Consider the following 22,636-nt stretch of genomic DNA (forward strand, 5'->3'; position numbering starts at 1 on the left):
ACTGCGTAGTGACACCCCCCTGGTGTTACATTGTATTTCGCCAAATAGGTACTAACGCTTTCAGCACCAATTACCTATATAGTTTCGCCTAACCTAGGTATATGTATAGGTAGGTCAGTAGGTACAGACATAGGTACGTACCGTAAAACGGGGTGAGTAGGTTTCGCGGGGAGCTATGGGTTATGAATGGGGAGAGAAGGTTTGAGAGGGGGGTGAGGTGTGTTTTTAAGGCTACTGCTACAAAAATAATGTATTCCAATTTAAAATGGGGCTATAGTAATACGCATAATAAAAAAAAAACGATCCAACAATCTTCCAAAATCACCTTTGTATGAAAAACCCTCTCACCCCAAATACGAGGCACTATGGGGTGAGGTGGGTTTTCCTCTTTATCGTCAAAGTTATGAAATGGAACTACCCAAAATAAAACACAAACTAAAATACAAACGTCCGAACCACTTATTATATACCTACACCATTCAGTTTTCACATGTAAAACTTAAATTTTATCGAGGTTTGAAAGTCAAATTTCACCCAACTCACCCCATTTTACGGTAATCAATTTGACATTACCAGCGTTTCAAATTATTAAGTGCCTTACGTTTAGTGAATTACCATAAACTTTGTTTAGTGAATTACCATAAACCATATTCTTTTCACATTACATTTGTAGGTATACCTTTTTTGCCATTTTGCTAAATAACAGAGTAATATTTAATAGATAAACCAGCTCGGCGAGTCGTTTTGTAAATGCCTATGTCCAAAAACGAACATTGCCTTTACGCAAATTGAATTCGCAACGAAAAAGCCAAAGGCAAAATGAACACTTCCAAAACCGAGAGAAATATAATATTAAGGCAGGTAAGTACCATGAATCGTATTTGATAAATCCGTTTCAATGGAAGTTCTTCAGGGGCTTTCAATGAATACAATAAGGCTTTAAGGATTCATAAGCCGCTTCCAAAGGGTTAGGTATTTATTTTAAATCCTTTTAATCTTGGATTTTTCAGAATATTGAAAGTAGCATAAGAGATTTGATCAAAATTGGGACCATTAATATACCCAAGCAGCATAAGTATATTATTGGCAGCGCGTGGCTTGATATCAAAATGATATTATAATCGATATATTGCAATGTATTGTAATAGTACATTATGATACAAGTGCGAAAACTAGGAAATTCGCAAATCGATACGAGTACAAATATTTTGATATCTGTCCATGATTACAAAATTATGGACATGAGTCCAAATTAAGGGGCAGATAAAAATACAATGTAAAAAGTACTTTCTACAGGTAATAATAATATTATTTTTTGTGTAAGTATGCACCAAAATCCGCAATTGTCCAAAGGTTAAAACTTCTTGTTTTTGTTGGATTCTGTAGTATATACCTAAACAAAACACAATAATTCTTACTGTAACGAATACAAATCTTTCAGACGAGTCACTAAATGCCCTAACCTTTCTTTCAAGGATTCAGGCCGAAAGTGAATAGAAGAACGCGTAAGAAACAAATGACATAATATATTTCACTTTAGATGAGGTACCTAAATTTAGTTTACTTATCATCATCATCATTTTCATCATTCTAGCCTTCAGTCGCCCACTGCTGAGCATAGGCCTCTCTTCGTGTACGCCACTTATCCCGGTCCTGGGCTAGTCTCATCCAAAAGTGCCCCGCGATTTTCCGAATGTCATCCACCCAACGAGCTAGCGGACGCCAGGCGCTTCTTTCATCCGAAAGCGGCCACCAATCCGTCAACATTTTGGTCCACCTGCCATCACTCTGCCTAGCAACATGTCCCGCCCAACTCCATTTAAGCTTGGAGATGACGTCACCCACGTCTCGTACCTTGGTGCGGCGTCGGATTTCGACATTCTTCACTCGGTCTTGCAGTTTAATGCCGAGCTTACTTATATGTTGTGTGAACAATTGAAAATGAATAGTAATATATCGTGAGGAAACCTGCATACCTACATCCGCGAAGAAATTCAAAGGTGTATGTGAAGCCCCCAACCTGCATTGGGCCAGCGTGGGGACTACCTATAGCCCAAACCCTCTCGTGCTTGAGAGGAGGCCTGTGCCCAGCGATGGCACGTATAAAGGCTAAATTATTTATTTAATAATATATTATTATGCTAAATAAATAGACTTAGGTACCTGCTTGTAATTTATAATAACATTTCATAAAATAAAACAAATATGCAAATAAAAAAATATGCTTATTTTAAATATAATATAGCGTGATAATATCATTTATAGGTACACGATACAAAAAACAAGAGTAACGACCTAACATTGTTTTGCTTTGTCCACATACTCTAATTGAATACCTACTAGAATTGTTCGAAAAGTAGGTAATATGTATACTAACTAAAATGTATACACCGTCAATCATTTTGCCATGTATACGATAAAACCGGTATTCGGTTTCTGTAGAACTGAATGCACGTAGCCCACGTAGTACCTACCTCTTTGTGTTGTCAGAGCTTTGTTGTCAAGGACTTCCGTGTACGTACGGTGCATTGAATTAGGATTAAAGAGCTGAAGTAGAGAGTTGATTAAACTGGAGTAGGGGAACAATCCACGTTTCTGACATAGCAAAGTAGCAATGTATGTTACACCAACCTTTTGTTATAGAGTTTGAATTGTTATTTCTAGCTAAAATCGGCTAAAAAGGTTTCGAATGAATTTGGTGCTGCAATTTGGTATTCTAATGGTGATAGATTGTATGAGAGTGCCATTACCGAATTCCAAGTCGCTGGTGGCTTTCAAATTATGAATGTCACATTCTCCGCTGAATTATAAAGTCAGACACTACATTATTATCAACGTCTTTGGCTGGTCTGACACTATCGCGTGCTGGATATTAATCAAACGTACCGCTTCCGGTGCTATCCTGCACTCAAGGCAATAAAATCACGTGGGAATTTTCATTATGACACTCGTTTCGATCGCCTGCCATGGCAAAAGTGTTCAGGAGCGGCAATCAAGTAAGGAACACGCAAAAGACCAGCAATAAGATGCATGGAAGAAGAGATGGTCAGACGACTTGGTCTAGGTCCCAGAAAACTATTAGATGATGAGTTGATGACATCCCAAGAACTTTCTTCATTTGCCTAAGATAAATGTTGTAATGTCTCTGTGAGGACTTACGTGAAGTCCAACAACCCGGCCATTTTTAAACTGGAAGTTAAATATGGAAATTGAGAAAATTTTGAAGATATTATAGATATGCTCTTTGTCAACTTCCTCAACAAATACAACTTTTTGTGTCACTGTGTGAACAGCTGCAAGATCCAGTGATCCAACATTAACCTGGATAGGGTCCTGCATATAGGACTCTGCTAAGCGCCGCACACCTGTGGGCCAGGTGGCTGAGGTCATTACTGTCCGGCGGTCAGGTCTGACATCAAACAAGGATTTTCTGATTTGAGGTTCAAAGCCCATGTCTAACATTCTGTCAGCCTCATCAAGGACAATGTACGAGAAGTTTATGATGTTCAGGTGCCTAACCATTATAAGGTCATTTAGTCGTCCAGGAGTAGCAATGACAATGTCTACACCTTTGGACACTACTTCGATTTGTTCTTTACGGTCTCCCCCTCCATATAAGCACACTGACTTAATGCCTCATCATGGACATATAAAACGAAGAAAAAAAACAATTGTAAGATAGATATGAATTCCTGGTGGTTGGTTCCTGATTACTTACTAATACTTAGTAAAGGTTAATTCACACAGTCCTATTTTTACACGACTGCCCAAAAAAAAGAGTGTATTGTTGCTCTTCGTAGATATGCAATAGGCAACCAAACTTTATACCAACCTAAGCATGACAGCATTCAGACTGGAACCAGGTCAGCTGAAATTAATCAAGCCTTAATAAAGTGATTGAGTAGCAAAGTCAATTGCCTATAATTTACGAGCATTGTAATATCAATATATCTGTATGTCGATGTAAGTGTTCCGGCATCGTAAAGCTCCGTAATGTCGGATGTCATAACAACACTATAACTATTCATGACACGGAATAGTGGCAATAAATCAATACCTATTAGGTATAATAGAAATATTCACACGGATTTTAAGAAAGCAGTTTAAGGTTGAAAGTGAATCGGTTAATTCAGAATCAACCAGTCACTATGAAATTAATAACATGAAATGCATTTATTCATATGGTTGTTTTCGAATTAACCTATTCAAGTGACGATAGATAGGCAAAATGAGGTTGAGTTTAAAGGGTTGTCTATTGTTTGTCCGAACATTATATAAAATAATACTCATATGCCCGAATTTCATTTGCCCGAATTGTTTGTTTACCATAAAAATGATGTGACATACTCTTTGTTTACCCTATTATTAGATTCCAGAACGTACGAGTGCCATACGTGTTGTTGTCCATATTATTAATTGTAATAATATTATTTAAAAGAATATTTAACCTCACCTAACCCACTTTTCCAGTAGTATTTCTTTTCTGTAAGGGTCGCAGTTCAAACCTAACCTAACCCATTTTTCTAGTAACATTTGATTTCTGTAAGGGTCGCAATCCAAACCTAACCTAACTCACTTTTCTGATAGCATTTCTTTTCTGTAAGGGTCGCAGTTCAAACCTAAGCTAACCCACTTTTCCAGTAGCATTTCTTTTCTGTAAGGGTCGCAGTTCAAACCTAACCTAACCCACTTTTCCAGTAGCATTTCTTTTCTGTAAGGGTCGCAGTTCAAACCTAACCTAACCCACTTTTCCAGTAGCATTACTTTTCTGTAAGGGTCGCAGTTCAAACCTAACCTAACCCATTTTTATTATGGCTAGTGATAATTATGGCTTACAATGATGATGACAAATGATATTATTGAAATTGATTTTATGGGAAACAAAGTTTCTGGCACGTGACTAATATAGTAATCAATAAGTATTGCATATGTAATTATGGGAAACAATATAATGGCTGTTGACTATTATGGCAAATGAAATTCTGGCAAGTGGGTGTATACCAGTTTAAAGTGACCGCTTACTCGTACCACCTGAACGTTTAGTAGGTAGTTATATTCTGTCAGAGTCGCGCATCAAACACGACTTCAGTATCTTCACACAAGTATTATAATTACCCATTTCGTTCTCACGAATTAAAAATCATCGGGTTGAAAGAGAACAAAAATCTTATTACTTTCCACTTCTACCACCAAAAATACCTACCACCAATAAAGAAGCAACCCTAACGTTTAATTTCTTTTACTAGCATTTTGCAAACTTCAATCCTCCGGCTTTAAAGACAAAATAAAGCTAATTTAATTTTAAACCATCCAGACAATTAATTACATAGAGATAAACATGACATATAATAAAGATTGTCATTGGATATTTTTCAAACGCAACATGGTAATTAAAATCTAATGCGCTTGAAACAAGATTGTTTTTGATATTAACACATATGCAAATTGAATCTGCCTTGAAACAACATAAATCTATTCGTACAGCCCCAACTTAGCCCCAAGATCGGAAAACGCGATTGGTCACGATTCTATTCAGGAACACTGAATTCAACTGTTTGAATCACTCCTAAGGCTCTTATTGAAGTCCAGTTAATCTAATGATGCTGAACGATATGCGCCTCTATTCTGATTGCCTTAATCTCGTCCCAATTATAAGTATGTATTGAATAGAATAGAATAGAATAGAAACACTTTATTGACAAACTGTGTACAGAAGATGACATTTATACAAGAACATTGTCCCAACAGTTACCCGACATGGGCGTGCAATGTTTACTTACATCTACTTAATACCTATATTTACATGCAAATTATGTCTTAAACTAATTAGTTAGGTACTACCTAGAACTAATAGTTAGTTTTCGTGACTTAAAAGCTAGGTGTTATACAATATTACATATCTCTATCATATTCAAAATATTCTTTAATGTTGTAAAATGCTCTCTGTATGTTGGTGAAATCGTAGCCTAAAATTATCAGCAATAGCTAATAAACATGGACCTCTTCCAAATAAAACTGTAATAAAGCCAACAGAATGTGCCGCCATCATATAAAATAATATAACCCTATAAACATTTTATTATGCCTAAGGGTAACATACCATTTCTGACCGCAGCTGCACTACTAGTACGAACGCGTCGGTGTTATTGTCAATGTCCATAGTAAAATGAATGGTAAGGCTACTGTAGTTGGAAATGGACTGTCACCTTTACTTGGCCGACTGTCCACTTACAACAGGACGAAGATAATTTCTGTACGATAAAGTTGGTTAACAAACTTGGAAACTTTTTTTAGTTTCATGCCAACTCTGTGCTATTAAGGCAGGCCACGGAATAAAAGTTTATGAACTGAGAGATAACATTTATCTTTCATTTTAAGACGAAACAGGAGCTGAGTTTTAAATATTTTAGGTCAATATACCCGTCTCGCTAACGGAAGCGGCACCTAAAAGTAGTGCGATAAGGACAAGGCGAAAACTCCTGCGTAAAAATCTCAAAAATCGAGGTTTCGTACTCCTCTGTTTCCTCCTCCAAAACTTAACCAATCGTAACCAAATTTGGAAATCTAAATGATTATGAAATTATCTGTGTCGGACCGTTTTGCTTTTTTGGCTAATTGATATCAGTTTTGAATGCCACGCCTTTCATTGCGGCATAGTCAATTAGGCCATTTTGGCCATTTTTGAAGGTCTCTAGCGCCTAAAAAAACAAAAATATCAAAAAAAGCAAAACGGTCCGACACAGATATTGACAATATTAATCTGTGTTGAAAAAATCATTGCTCTAGCTTCAAAAACCACGGAGGAAAACGAGGAGTACGTTTGTATGGAGAAATGACCACTCCTGTTGGCTCTTAACGGTCGAACGCGAACGGCAGCGGCGAAAGATCTACAGACCTAAACTACCCCTTTGATTTTAGTCTTGCCACAAAAGAGTAAAAAGTATATTTAAAAAAACATTATAAGGCTGACTGACTAAACTTATGGCATTAAACAAACAAACAAAAATAAACTTAAGATAAGGATGAATAGCAAACTTGTTAAGTACCTATTTAAAATTTATGAAAAACGCGGTTTTTTTCCTTTGGATACTAATTTGCTATATACCTTTAAATAAAATGGTAATTTAGTCTGCAATATGCACACGTTGGAGACAAAAAGATGATTACACTTAACATTCGTAATGCGTAGCAATACTAACTAACCCGTACATAAAAGGAATAATTTAGTGCTTTCGTAGAATACTGATTAGATTAGGGTCAGGTTTATTATTCAGCATAAACTGTTTTGAGCTAATATGATACAATAACAAGATAGTCAAAGGGTTTTCAGCATTTGAATGGATAATTTAAATGGCCAATATTATATACAGTCTAACATACCTACGCGTATTCTATAGGTACACGATGGCTAAAAAAGAACTGCATTCCCGTTGCCACGGAGGTTTTGGGATTATACTGAGCAACTTTTACTATAGAACCAACCCCAAAATCGCGAAAAAAAATTTGGCTGTTTCATACATTTTCGCTGGTTCATTTTCTATGGGGGGTCATTTTTATTTTTCGCGAGATCGGGGTTGGTCCCATAGTTAAAGGTGCTCAGTATAATTCTAAAACCTCCCTGGCAACGGGAATGCAGCTATTTTTTGGCCACCGTTTATAATTTATGTTACCTAATCAAAAATATATCTATGAGTCCTTGCTGTGCACATTTTCAAAACATTCCCTCTTAAACGCTTACAATGAAACAATTGAGCCGTAGACACGGAAACTATACAGGTACCAAATTTTAGTGAACGCCCTGACCTATTTTCTGGCGAAGACAGTGAAATCGAAGATTGACAACACAAAAGGTATCAGTTTGGGAGCTCGTTATTTTCGTCTTTTATCTCCAAAGGGTATCGGGCTACACGACAACAGAATTGGAACAGATTTCCAGATTGCTCTTTTCAATCTAATTCCTTATTATTACTTGAATAAGAAGATTAGATACCGCATATTAAAATATTAAGTCGGAAATATTCCTTGATAATATGTTCCTTTTCATAACAAAGAGCTTCAACTTGCGCGAAAAATGTTTGACCCGTTTTATTAATGTAAACAAGTATTAAATCTGTGTGAGGCTCACGGAATTTATTAGATAGGTACCTCATTGTCCGATGCCATGGGGTTATTTGGAACTATAACAAGAACCATCGGTTTTCCTCAATAAACATAATTCAGAAGACAAGCATCTTCGCATGCTTAAACATCATTATCATTAAGATTGAACGAGAAAACTATTATCGTGCCCAAAGATCTTACAAAAAAAACATTTAATGGTTATCTGAAACGCATTAGGGAGCTTGTGCTGTGTAATCGTTAGGAAGAAAAAAGAATATAACTAATCCTACTCTTATTCTAATACTTAGTACTCGGTATCCTGAAAATAATAAGAAATACAAATAGTAGTTAGTATGCGTTGATTGACGGATGGTCAGCTGGCGGAATTGGTAACGCATTGGACAGGCAATCCAAGGATGTGGGTTCGAATCCCATGTTGGCCAGAATTGATATTCGTTGATTTTTTCATTGTGATTGACGTCTGTATTTACAATTTATAGATATTATGCCTACAAAGTTCGTGAAACCTTGGTATTAAAGAATTTTCTGCCATAAGAAAAAGTGAAACGATTTTAACTTACAAGAACTTAAGGCCGCCTGTAAAATAATTTGACAAAACTAATAAAACTCTCAATCGGGACCATCGTGTCAAGGTAACTTAATATTTAGCACCGCAAGTGAAGCATCATAATAGCAAAAACATTTCTCCCGGCACTTTCCTCGTCAATCACGAGGGACGATGATTAATGGATCGAGCGATAAAGTATTTCTTCTTTTAACCACTTTCGTGACGCAGTGATAGGAGGGATGACGGTAATTGGAGAGTCGTGGGCGTGATCACAGGTTGATGTCATCGCTATTTTTCGTTGAGCTTGTCAAAGTTCCTCGAGAGCTGATGTTATTATTTATTAGAACGATTTTTATCAATGGACATTGCTTCACAAGTTCACACTCTTTATAAAAGGAAACATAATGAAATACTGGCTGTTTTTCCGTACTAAATTGTTACTGAGAAGTGGAAACAAGCAATACACATGTAGATAAGTTTTATTATCACACATCACCTACATCATTAATTAATTTTTCCAGGCATGTGGAGTCAGGTTACAATTTACTTATCGTCATGTTTATTCAGTATCAATTTATTTTCACTTGCGTGATAAGTACCGACACTACTGCTGCTGTACCTTACGCTAAACACTCCAAATGTGTCAAATGCGAGGTCCCGAGTAAGTCCGGAAATATGTTTCCGAAACAAATTTTCAAATAACAGATTTTAATGGCTTAAAAAAGCTAAAAACTACCAAACTCTAAAGATCGAGTGCTTTTAAGATATCACGGACTTTTATTGTTCACTAAACTAGCTGACTTGTCCAAACTTGACACTGACATATCCAATCCATATCGTTTCAATATCTAGTATTTGACGTATCTCAAATTGTTCGAATACGGCTGATACTCATAAAATACATTTCATAACCCTTGCGTAAAACTTTCTGTGTTGGGCATTCAGCCTTTTATATTTATCTTGTATAAAATACTTTCATCTTTTCTCATTTCCCGTCCACTTAAATTCGCCTTAAACCTTCCTATTGTTGTCGAAAAATGGGGCCCATAACTCATACCAGCCGCCAGGATGTAGGTACTTAAACTCAAGGTTCATTTTTGCTTCGATTAACGTATTTCACAGACCACTGAAGGTTAATTGTTCAAGCACTTAAACTAACCAAGTTCCCAACTGCTCTATTATTCCACGTATTGAGGAATTAAAACTTTGGATCTATTTTATTGCTTGGATATGAACCTTATTGTGTTAACAGTAAGGCAGCTTTTCCTTGATTAAATAGAGAAGTATAGTAGGTGCTGGGATGCTATTAAGTACATGTCGATAGGGTTCGATAGGGCTATTAATATCTAATTCAGAACCAGTGAACTATTTCAACTGTTAAACAACAGTTATTAATAGCTTCACAAATGCCTTAAAATGGAGCTTTATTAAGATGAAGTATCTATTCTTAAGATAGCTGCATTATCAAATGGACTATACTCTAAAAGTTAAGGCACAACTGGATCTTTCGAAACGATTTTAATATTGGCGCAACTATTAAACCCGTTTCGAATTTTCACTTTAAGAATGGAATGGTGGTGGATGGAAGCTCCGGCCCGGCCGCGGCCCCAGCCCTGATCGTCGAAGCGTGATCCTGATCATCCTTTAGTGAGGATCTGTACATTATAAAGTAAGCTGAGAATACACATACGAGCATACGAGTGTACGAACACTGGATTTTACTGGCTAAAAAATAACGGAATAATCTAAGACTGAATGAGGCGTTCATATGTAATGTGCGTGGGATGACGGACTCGTACTGCTTGAAGTATGGCTCGTGGCTCGTGGTTTAAGTTATACTTACATTTTAAGTTCAAGTATATGTAGTTAAAGAGTTGAACTTACAAAGTAACTTCATTAACTGACCGTAATGTTAAACTTTCTTACCACATCCATGCGGCGATGTCCACTAATTTGCGTACGTGAACTTCCAGTGAACTTCCTAAAGTCACCACGTGCATGTAGAATTGCTTTTATATAGCTCTTCGTAAGGTTAGTTTACTCCACTGTAGCCTTTGACAATGTCTGTAGCTCCTGATAGGTACTTAGTCTACTTCTGCAGACACCAAGAAAAAGCTATGCCCGCTTTTTTTGGTGTCTGTAGAAGTAGACTTACGCTTATTTTTCTTTATAATAAATAATGAACTTACCCCCAAACCCAAATATCCCCAACCAATCGCGAGGAAGACGAAGACCTCCTGGAGGTCAGCCATGCAAAAAAAATTCTGGAAAGAGAATCTGTGTACAGGTGGCCTAGCTAAGGTGACAATCACTTGCGCTTCGCTATCAAATCGCTTTGTGCATGTCTCTATCACTTTTCCATTTTAGTGTGACGGTGACAGTTGCGTTTCATTCACTACGGAGCGTAAGTGACTGACATGTTGTCTACTTGGCCAGGCATCGTACGCAGGATCACTATCGACTAGGCTAGAAGTCCGGTAAATGAGCGGATAAACCTCAGATCATAGAAGGTACCTACTAGATATCTGACGGAGGCGTGGCGCGTGTCGCCGTAACATGGCCAGGCCGGCCATACCTATGTCCGCCGTAAGACAGCCGTAATCTCAGATCTATGTTAAACATGTTGTTACTTGTTGCAGGTGGTCACACGGGCTACTGTTCCACCAGGCAGTAGTGGACTGCGCACGCGCCGCCATTTTGCTGCCGCTCGGCATCGCCGTCTTCCGTTGCCAGCCGGTCTACAAGTGCTCGCTGGTCGAAACTGCGTTTCTACTGTTGGTATGTACGACAAAGGATCCAGTTTAGCAAAAATGTGTCAACACACAATCTTTTCAACTTTAAGCCTCCATTTTTTGAATTCACATCTTATTGCTAAATGGACGTGGGTTGACACATTATTGCTTATCAGCATCCTTTAAGATTGTTTACATTTTTCTAATGATTTAAATAGCGTCGAGCTGTATGGAGACAGGCCTTTCGTGTAGTGTGAATAAGTTAACATTGAAATACGAATGATATGAAAATCGTAATAATTCTAAGTATCAATGTACACCAATAGATTACATACCTTATTTATTGAAATCCATCTAGTAGCTTAATAGTTTCGTTGAATGAAAAATACCACATCCTCTATCACATAACCTAGGTACCTAGTCCTACGCAGCGCGTAGCCTGGTATTAATTTGTAATTATATTTAAAGGTTAAAACCTCAAACATGAACTGACACTAACATGAGAGTAGGTGAATACAAAAACGCATTTCATTTCAAACTAAAATCCCATAGCGTGAAACACGCTTAGGTAATATTTTCGAATCAACGTTATAAATCCGTGAAAAATATTCATAGTCACAAACCGAGGCTCGAATTCCTTTTCGGAGCGTTTGAAACTAATCCTCCATCAATCGATCGTTCACATCTAGTTTTTTCCGGTTTTAAAATTTGGTGAACAGTTTTGCGAAATCTCAATAAACAGCGATGCAACAGCGTGGCTCAACTGTTTAAATGTTGACTTATAAATTTTTAGAATTGTATTCCTTTGGACCCGTTTTATTAATATGAACTATTACATCATGTTATTCAGCCAAAGGGATGCTTGACTAAATGTTTTTGAGTACCTAAACTATTAAATAAACTTTGAATAACCTGACCTTAACTTACCTTACTCGGAGTGAGACTATGTCCTCCACAAGGTTAAAGACATTAACTTAATTAAATTACCGAGCTGAAATTCTAAGTGCGCAAGGCACTTGAAAAACTTTACCTATTTAATAATAGCATGACATTTTTTATGTAACAATATTGCTAAGCATACCTACTCGTAAAGTGAAGTTTTTTCACTCTCGTAAATTGAAGCTTTTTCACTCTGCCCAAGCCACAAAATTTGACGCCAACAATTTAAGCTAAGTGCCTATTTATTACAGGCTTTGTTAAGAAACAATTAATCTACCGCTGCAATTTCCACATTCATCGCTGTAATTGTCGCCACAATAAAACTTGTACCTAAACGCTAAACAGTAAATATATGTAGGTACATATGTCTCTAACGAACAATTAAGAATTGTTTAAGGTATAAATACTAAGTTGGATGTATTACCTCACTAACAAAGAATGCCCCACTGTTGAACACAAAAGCAGCAATTTCCCTGAAAAGAATCTTATAGCAATTTTTGATATCATCAATAATTAGAGGTGACAAAAGTTATTTGCGTCATCAAAATTAAGCGAGGAATTATTCCAAGCCTGGAGTTAAGTGCTCTTAATGTGTCCACTTATAACTTCTCAACAAAAAAGCGAATTCAGCGTTAGCTTTTGTCTTCGTCTTTAACTATTGTCCAACGTCATTCGGTTTGGGCTACCTAAATCATGCGTAAAGTAAAAATCTCATTTCATTTTAATGAGCTCGATTTCACCGTGAACCAATTCTATTGTGCAAATTGTAATCATAACATTGTGCCGCCATACCTACTTTATTACAACATCATTAATTTTTATTTCGTCAGTATGTGAACCGTCATCGCCTAAAAATATAATTTTATGGTCAGTGTTTTCTCCATTTTTTTCCACATTTGTTATATAAAAAAGCAACTAGTTCTGCAATTTTTGCGTCCTCTGTTTAATATAAGTGACCTTTGACAACTAAATAAAACTGTGCGCACTGAGCCTTGGGTTTAATGAAAAAGTCGTTTAATTCTAAGCATGATTACTTTTTTCATAACATTTGTGTTGACTTAAATATAATGTTTGTGAATGGGAGACCCCAGTAATTACAAACGACATAAAGACTCACAATAAAGCCCAAATGAAATTGCTGCGACACGATAAAATATTCTTGATATAATAAAATAAACGTGAGCATATTAGGTATTATCATTATCACCTTGCATACTCGCCATATTTAGACGAAATTTACCTCATTTATATTGGTGGCCACAACATAGCACCAGATGACCAGAGGATTATCGCATATTCAGAAATATAAAATATTGTACAGATTTAAAAGATTTTACGTTTTTACGGCTACAGATTTTACGGCTTTTCCCTTTCGTCAGACGGTTTATAAACGCGTTAGTTACATATCCTTTGTTTCAGGTAACGGTATCGACGGTGAATATGTTGACTACGGTGTTGAATGACAGCCCCATATTTCCTGAAAATGAAGAAGAACAAGCCGATTTATCTGCACCCCTGCTAATGGACAGCCCGCAGGTACAATTATATTAAGTACTGAATATTAAACACATTAGGTGCTAAACATTAAGCTCAAATGGAATTAGATAAGAGATCCATTCTCGAAAACCGACAAAAATTGCGACTGGCATTATGTCGTTTAAAAATCAGTAGTTCAGTATTTCACCAGAGCACTTACAAAATTAATATTTTCTATCACTTATTTCATTCTTTAACCTCTACGGTTTTTATAAATCAACCGGAACATTTATACCTACTGTAACTGTACTTTCTTTTCAATGTGCATTTTGTTAATATTCCTTCTCATAACCTCATGGAATGAGGAGAAGCAAGAGATTTTATCCCAGCCCACTCTAATGGACACCCTCGAGTAATGATCAGCTCCGAGATGAGCCATTAAGCTTCATAATGAGAGAATTTAAACGTACGACCGTTTCATAAAGGCACAGAGTATAACACGGTACATAATGCATCGAAATACGAGTATACATGGCAACATTTTTAAATCATTTAAGGCAATTTTTTTTAAATCATTTAAATTTGGAAAATCTTGCAAAATGTCAGAAAGGCACGATTTTCTAAACCTGCTGAAACAGAAATACAGGTACTTGCCATTTAGAGGGTGGCCGTTTAATTAGTAATTACACAAACTGGTATAAAATACTATATAGAGATGAGAATTCTAAGCTTAGAATTACACTAGACATGACTTTACACGACATAATGTTGTGACCTCTATAAGTAGTGTTAGCTATACTATACCTAACCGCCACTGGAACCATCCCACTAACCCGGGATTAAAGGGACCCAGTGTCAAATTGTACTGGTAACCATGGTAACTCCAGGTTTAACCGGTTAACCCCGGGTTAGTGAATGGTGCATAGTAATTAAAAACCACCTACATTTTAATTTACGAATACAAAATGTTACCCATAAAAATCAAAGAGTTTTCACCGCGATTCCCTTGCGGCTTAGCACATTAATAATAATAACAGTCAACAAAAAACCTTGCCTCAATTCGTAACATTTAAAACCTTTTTTGTAATTGAATTTGTTTTGTTTTCCCTTAACTTTGTGGGCAAATAATAGAAATGCCTTTGGGACCGTAATAATAACATTAAAAAAGGAAAAGATAGCCTTAAAATAAATATGTTGACGTGTCTTTGTATTTACATAATTAAAACAAAACACAATAGAGCAAAGGAGTTCTTTATAGGTATAAAGATGTCATATTCTATTACCGATCGCAAGCAGCAACTGCACGTTACACCACATCGTGAATTGAACCAAAGTTTGTATGCACAATTAAATTTAAAGTGTGAAAAAAAGTCGCCGTGGATTCACTTCACTTCACTTTAAATTAAAATTAAATTTGGAGCACCGCCTAACGTGCCGTCGTTGCCTGCCGTCGGAAATTAGAAAACACCTTAAAGGTGACAGTCCATTTCCAACGACAGCAGCAGCACTACCATTCATTTTACTATGGAAATTGAGAATAACACCGACGCGTTCGTACTAGTGCAGCGTACCTAAGTAGTAGTGCAGCTGCGGTCAGAAATGGAATGTTATATACCCTGATTCTTTCTCATTTTTTCTTCACTTGTTTTAGTGCGTCCTCTTCGGCACATTCATGATCTGGTTCGCATCCATCACGATCAACCTCGGCCCGACGTTTCTGTCAGGCGCACTAGCAGCAAGCGCCGGGCACTACGGATCCTACGGGCCGGCTCCATCTTGCCCTCTTGTCCGAGGGCCTTTCCGACACTACGTCCTCAACGCCCTCTGGATCGGCGTCAACGCCGTATGCGTAGGCCTCACGCTGTTCCATCTCAAGAAACTGCACAGAGACCTCACTAAGGTTTGATGATACTAATTTAGGTTTGAAGATACTTGAGCGACGGACACAATGGCATGGAGAAGTGCTACTTAGCAGGATAGTCGCTTAGTATGTTTCATTTGCGTTATCATGGTCATTATCATTGTCCACGTAGACTTCTCCATGATCATTTGACCATATCACTTGTTGATCGTAATGTCATTCACAGCTTTTAATTAAATAGTGATAGTTTTTGTTTCAGTGAAACAAAATGGTGTAATCGTAATATAGTTTTTTGGAAATATTAACGCAGAATGTATCGTGTATAAAATGCATTATCAGTGACTACCATAGGAGACATCAACATGGTTAAATCGTTTTGCAACTAAACTTACCTCTTCCATCATGCGCTAGTCGACAAACACCAACGCTGGAGTTAGGAGTTTTTGGTACTTTGCCAATACGCCTCGCACCACAAATAAGATTTAAATTCTCCCGAGTCAGTTTATACTAAATAGATGCAAAATCGGGTGGTCAAGAGGAATTTGCCTGGTAAAGTTTTAGGATGTGCGGGATACGGCATCGGAAGTTTATGGGCTCGTCTGTTATTTGAAGATAGAATTGTGGCCGGCACTTTTCTGACATCTTGTATGTTACAGTTTTTTATCCACATACAAGAAATCAACGAATCCAATGAGTCTAAAATCTAAATATATCAAATCTTACGGATATATAAGCTCGCTTTATCTTGAACTTGTGTCGCATTTTATCAAGTTAAATATCCAGAGGTAGAATTTTCAAAGAATCTAAGCAAATAATAATCATTAAAGCTATCAAACATTAAAACTATTAAATTCTTCTCTGTCGTCTGTCGTCTCTTCTCTTGACAGAGCAGTCGTGGTCACGTTGAGGCGTCCACATCGCTAGTAAAGGCGGACATAGCTCGTTGCACGATCTCCCGCCATCTATTAAAGATAACAGACGTTAAATATGCCTGTAACTTCTAACGGATCTTCACACAGGGGGGATAATTTAAATGTTATCGCATGCAGGCTAACGTAGAGGCAGTGCGAGTAGCTGGTCTAGTGACCACGCTTGTCAGCATGGCTGCAGACAACAGGCGCATGGACTCGCTGCCTAACAGCGTCGGACCAAGGGTAAGTACTAACAACTATAGTCTGACAAAAAAGAGTGGAAATTAAAAAGTGACAATACTGTAGTGTCGTCCCGTTTTCATAGATTGATTTGAAAGAGACGACAGTAGTGTCGTATACTGTAGAGTATTGCCACTTTTTCATTTCTACTCTTTTTTGTCAGACTGTATGCTCCATCAACGCAAGATTCTCACGATCAGTTTGCGAGACAATCGAAATAAACTTGGTTAAGTAGTTGGTTTTCTGGTGCACGTTTTGAAGTACCACAAGTGTTTATACCTGCAAAAAGCTCTTGAAATCTTCTTGCAGAATAAGGTTGTTTTTTTATTTTTTTTATAGGTGTACTAGATACTAAGATAGTAATTCCGGAGTTTAATCGGCAACCCGCCTAACAAACATCGTTTTTATTGCACGCCTTGGTCCATTTTGTCATTGTAATACAATAACAACAGATTTATCAAAATTAGGTAGGTAAATATAATTATGGAAATAATCTACTATCGATAATAGCGTCACGTTGCCATGATTTGTCTCTTAGTTCTCATGAGGTTCTTGCGGATTGTCTGGAAGCCTTCTTGTCGCATGCACACACCTATCACATTAACCTAAGCTGCAACCGTAGACTGTTGACTGCACTGTAGAAATTGTATATTAACGTCTAGCCGCGTGAAGTTTTTAATAAGAAAATACAATTCAGTTATTCAGCGAATCCAAAATTAAGATCTTTTAAAGCCTACACTATTGCTATACACACCCGTTTCGCGCTCCTGTAGACATAAACCTAGTGGTGAAATTCATGAATTTAACAAAAAAAATCCAAAATATGTTAGCTAAACTTGAAATATTCCTCGGTTTTATACCAAACAGAACTGTCTGCTTCCGAAAAATTCTATGGGTTCAGGTGAAACGCCCGTTCTTTCTAACCATCTGACCCCCGAAGTCAGATGGTTAGAAAGAACGGGCGTTATTCCGGAATGACGGAGTTTGCGCGTTCGAACCTTGCCCGAGATGATGAACTTTTTAATTTTTTCTGTATTTCAACAAGATTGTTTGAACTTAAATAATAAGCTGAAGAGTGACCAAAAACTCACGCGGCTGGAGCACTAGAACTTAAATAAAGTTTTTGAATTTAAACTCTCGAATCTTAAAAAAAACTTAAATTTAACAGTATCCGCTTTATTTAAACTCTTAAAAAGTAACTTATTACCTTACCTTATCACATCTATTTTAACTTTTTTCCTACACGCCCTTTACCTTTTTTAATATTTGCCTTAAATAAAATTTAAACAGAGTAGCTATTCGGCTTTAAAAGAAAACTTAAAATTAAAAAATAAAACAATTCATATTGTAATGTGACTGGGTATTAAAAGAAGTATTTTTCATAGACTGTAGATGGAGCATTAGCGGACGGCCAGCGCATGCATAGCTCGAATCTGCCGCTGGGCGGCGGACGTCGCCTGCGGGGGTACCTGGCGCGGGTGGAGCGGGAGGGGGTGCGCCGCGTGCGCATGTTCGTCGTCATCACCGCCGCGTACGTGCTGTTCTGGGGACCGCTGTTCATCGTGACACTGCTGCACCACCCGGCGCTTACGTCGCATATAGCGTATGAGGTAAAAAATACAAACGATCCATTCGATCCCATATTCATACGTCGTCATTGAGTTTTCATAATCAACTTCGATTCAAATCCGGCAGTAACGACCTCCTGGGTCTGTCTGTCACTGGTTCTTTGGTTCCCGCTGCGGTGGACCGCGCGTCACAAGCACGAATGCTAAGTTATATTGATGTCGGGTTGTAAAAGTATCCGACTGAGATAAAATGTGATCGATCCATTTGAGTAGGAGGTGTATTTTTGTAGTAAAATTACATAAGAGGTATCAGATGTATCATAAGATTCATTAAAGCTTAATAATAAAATGGCCACAGACTCCCGATGGTTTTCCACCAGCGCAGCCACTACCATCTTGTTAGGCTAATCAATGAGTACCAACCTTTCGTATGTCCACAGATGTACTTCCAAATCTCGCTGCACATCTCGTACGTGCACGCCGCAGTGAACCCTCTGCTGTTCATGGCCCTGCACCGCGCGCTGCGTCGAGCGGCCCTGCAACTGTGCTGCGGGTGCTGTGTGCATTGGAGCCAGTTTGTCCTGGCACTTACAGCTGCTGGTAATTTACATTTTTGAAGCTCTTCTAGGCTTGATCGCGATCTTAATAAAATCTGGAACAATACATAATATTGATGCTCAAGAGTTCTAGAATTTAAAATAGCGCAGTGATTTTGAGAAGACAAAGATAGTTTCATGAGGAAGGCACTGATCATAGCATAGTCTTCGGCTGTTGTGATATTCAAGAGATAGCATTATTTTCAGCATATCTCTTTGCTACAAAGTACTTATATAATTCATACTGTCTTTCCCATCACGGAATAATGGTGTTACGGACCTTTGAGAGGCGTGTTACGCGGAGCCGAAGCCAACACGTAGACACTTTAATGAAATGTAAGGGGTACACCGAGCTGATGCTGCCCTTGCCCGTGCCATGGGACGCACGCAGAGGAGCACCCGCCTGTAATTCATACTGTAATTGTTACATATATGTTTGGTCCAGTTGTCTGTCCCTTATCCGCGTGTTGTCATTATAAGATGTATCTAAGCGGCACGTGTGCTCACAATTTTCCAAAAACGTGTTTGTACCTTGAATTTTTTTCAAGAATCTAACCTTTTTTCTGTCTTACAGCTCAGTCACCACTGGCACCAGCCTCCTTCTCCCCAGCCGCAGCATCGCCCGAGCCTCCCCCCGCACCACCCCCACCCATGGCGCCCCCCGCGCCCCCGGCGCCCTCGCACTCGGTCCCCGCGCCTCACACGATGATGGTAATTACTTCTTATATGTAAGTGTTGACACCGTAATACGTGGTTTACTCACTCGCACTGCCCCGCACGAACCCTTAGGCGGAATCCCATTAGTGTGCGCCATTGTGCCTCATATGTCTACTACCTATAATTTATGTATGTCTGTACGTATATAAACACCTTATTGTACATCCGCTTATCGTCCATTTCATTGGCTATTTAAACATGTATTGTGTTAAATACTAGAAAAATATGCAGCGATCAAAATCAAAGCCCTCAAACCAATAACCGGGTTTGGTTTGAAGTTGCCAACATGAAATGAGTTTTGCAGGGAGACATTCATCAGTAAAATGGTGATTTCGCTTAGTCCTTGCATCCCCGAAAGCTCTAATACAGCGGTTTAGTAACGATGTGTAAGCTCGATTTGATCAGACTTTTGTCAGAGCCCGTGAGCCACAATGCTGGAATGTGATAAATAGGTGGTTAGCCTACCCGTTCTCTGCTATTAATCGTCAATACTGAACTGTTTTAATTAAATAAGCTATAATCATCATGAAAATGCAAAGATTTCTATCATACCTTAAAGTAGTAATAGGTTTGAATAGCACAATAGCGCACAATGTGAATGGGATTCTTCCCGTAGTTCCCTCGCGAGTTAGACACGGAAGATCCGCGGTGTTTTTGGTTCCTTAGGCTTTTTTCCAGGGGATAAAAACTTGATACTTTTCTACTAAATCTTAAGGCGAATATGTCATTAATACCAATAGCATTGAAACAATCGATATCACATCAACACAAACTTATTTGTAATTTATTGTCTAAGTGATGAACTAATCGCCTCATTTTTAGCTGTACCTGTTAAAGAAGCTTATTGGACCAATAACTTTTAATAATTATGATAAATAAAACTGCATGGAGAGTTTCGGACTATTGACTCAATCCGAGGGATACCTAACGAAAAAAGAAGAATGGTATAGTTACCAAGCAGTTCCAAGGCCGATAACTCTCGGATTGATCCGACTGTGAGCTTCAATTCTTCTGTGATAGTGGCGTTCCTATTAGACATCCCGTAGCTACCCTACTCTAAGTTAAATGATCTCAAAATCTCGATCTCAGAGTTGGGAAGTTGAGGAGTGTGACGCTGAGAGTATGTCGAGTGCGCGTGTGCAGGGAGACGAGGATATGATGGGGGAGCCGTGGAGCGGCGTGCGCCGGCCCCCGCGCTCCCCGAGCCCCCTGCTGCCCGCGATCTAAGCGGCCACGGCCTTCGACGTGGCCATTCTGCACCATGCTGCGTCCTCGTAAGCCGGCGCCCGCGCCGCGGTCGCCACACATATCCGCCGCGCTGCGTTTACTATCGTCCGTGTCCAAATATCTATGTAAATATACCTGAAACATCAACGAATTATGTGTATATAGTTAGTAAATTAGCGAAACATTTATGTACGAAGTAGTTTCTGGTTTAGTTACATATAACTGGTAAATAATAACGGTTCTCTACAAGAGACTTGCAAATCTTACAACCTCAATAAAGGAGATAAAAGTGCAAAGTTCTTTGATTAAGGTAAAAACTATTACGGGACTAATTGGCTATTGATAAGTGAACCTGAACCTGGAATTAAACTTGTTATAAGGTTGTATAATGGAATAAGAATTATTCTGAGGCTAACCTATCGGAATGAATCTAATTTTATTAGATTTATTCGGACTAAGTATTTAAAGCACAGAGTTAACCTAGTACTTTAAAATTATGAATGTTTATGGTGTATTCGATTAATGTGTGTTCTAAAAATTAAGCACTTAGACAAAGTTTATAGAGATCTTATTGTATCATAAACGTATGTAGGTATTTTAAATATTATACACTTGTAACATTTTATGGGAAGCTCAAATTCTAAACATGAGGACATAGCATACATCTCAATCATATGCACTAGAAATAGTACCGACAGGAATCGGTCGTAGTCTAAATAAAGATTATATTTTTGTTAGTAAAAATGCAATCTCCTACTATGTAAGCAATATGTTCTCAAGACACCAATTAGATAAGGAGTGTAGTATAAAATAAAGAAATATATTTATTAAATTTAAAAAATCTCCTATCACATTGTTTTAAATTGTTGTTTTGTAAATACTAAAACGTACTATCAATTTATAATCTTAAACAGCTTTATGAATCTTTAACTATTATCCGTTTTCAAATTATTCGTGTGTGTTTCTGTTAATATGAAATTATCACTAAACCTCTGTTGATTGTTAACATTTATCCCATTTATCTACTCATGTAATTTTTATGCATAAAGACTGACTAATTTTATTTTTCTGTTTAACTGTCCTGTGTGTATGTATTCCTATGAACTTATGTAAGTATACTATCTTAGTTTTAAATATCAAGTATATGGCTCGATAAGTGTATCACTCTTAGTATTAAGTTTCTTATGAGTTTAGATTTTTATGCATATAGGTAAGGTATATCATGTCCAGGTTGTTTTCTCAGTCAACCGTTCTTTTATACAAAAAGTACATGTGAAGAAATTTAATTGAATTGCAAATATTTGGTGACGATACGACAGATGGACCTAGTCCGAAACTGAGCAAGGCTTGTAATATGAGTAGGTAGAAACGAAAGTAAACATACAAATCTATATATTATTTTACAACATATAAGTAAATCAACACCGGGTGGAAATTAATACTTTGGTTTTCGACAATTTATTGTTCTTCTTGTTAAAGAATTAATTTGATAACAAATACGTATTTAGGCTTATATTAACACACGCCAAATACTTTGGCAATCTAGCAAATAAATATAAACCATATTTGAAAACCTGGATGTTACTTCGACAGTGTACCGAAACACATATAGGCATTATTGGCGCTATGGATGCGGCGCTACTGACACCTTTAACCTCCTAAGGCCCAAGGTCCTACCTATAGTACATCTTCAGTTCGATG

At 37.7% G+C, this 22,636-nt stretch overlaps 1 protein-coding gene and 1 non-coding gene across 4 annotated transcripts in view; both read left to right on the forward strand.

Moving 5' to 3' along the window:
• LOC134793431 (uncharacterized) overlaps positions 1 to 21,777 on the forward strand; it is a 57,489-nt gene extending 35,712 nt beyond the window's left edge. Inside the window, exons 4-11 of one of the 3 annotated variants that reach the window (XM_063765000.1) lie at positions 11,308 to 11,446; positions 13,759 to 13,875; positions 15,467 to 15,715; positions 16,726 to 16,830; positions 18,213 to 18,437; positions 18,836 to 18,995; positions 19,566 to 19,719; positions 20,852 to 21,777. In XM_063765000.1, the coding sequence (XP_063621070.1) occupies positions 11,308 to 11,446; positions 13,759 to 13,875; positions 15,467 to 15,715; positions 16,726 to 16,830; positions 18,213 to 18,437; positions 18,836 to 18,995; positions 19,566 to 19,719; positions 20,852 to 20,867 (1,165 nt within the window). In that variant the 3' untranslated portion in view covers positions 20,868 to 21,777. Of the gene's footprint in view, positions 1 to 11,307; positions 11,447 to 13,758; positions 13,876 to 15,466; positions 15,716 to 16,725; positions 16,831 to 18,212; positions 18,438 to 18,835; positions 18,996 to 19,565; positions 19,720 to 20,797 lie in introns of all 3 variants that reach the window. The other 2 variants (XM_063764998.1, XM_063764999.1) reach the window with 2 other exon arrangements.
• On the forward strand, positions 8,472 to 8,543 carry Trnaa-ggc (transfer RNA alanine (anticodon GGC)). Its single transcript has one exon. It is a non-coding gene; the product is annotated as a tRNA-Ala (tRNA).
• Positions 21,778 to 22,636: the final 859 nt, after the last annotated feature.

This window comes from Cydia splendana, chromosome 9, assembly GCF_910591565.1.
Source record: "Cydia splendana chromosome 9, ilCydSple1.2, whole genome shotgun sequence".
Classification (NCBI taxonomy): domain Eukaryota; kingdom Metazoa; phylum Arthropoda; class Insecta; order Lepidoptera; family Tortricidae; genus Cydia; species Cydia splendana.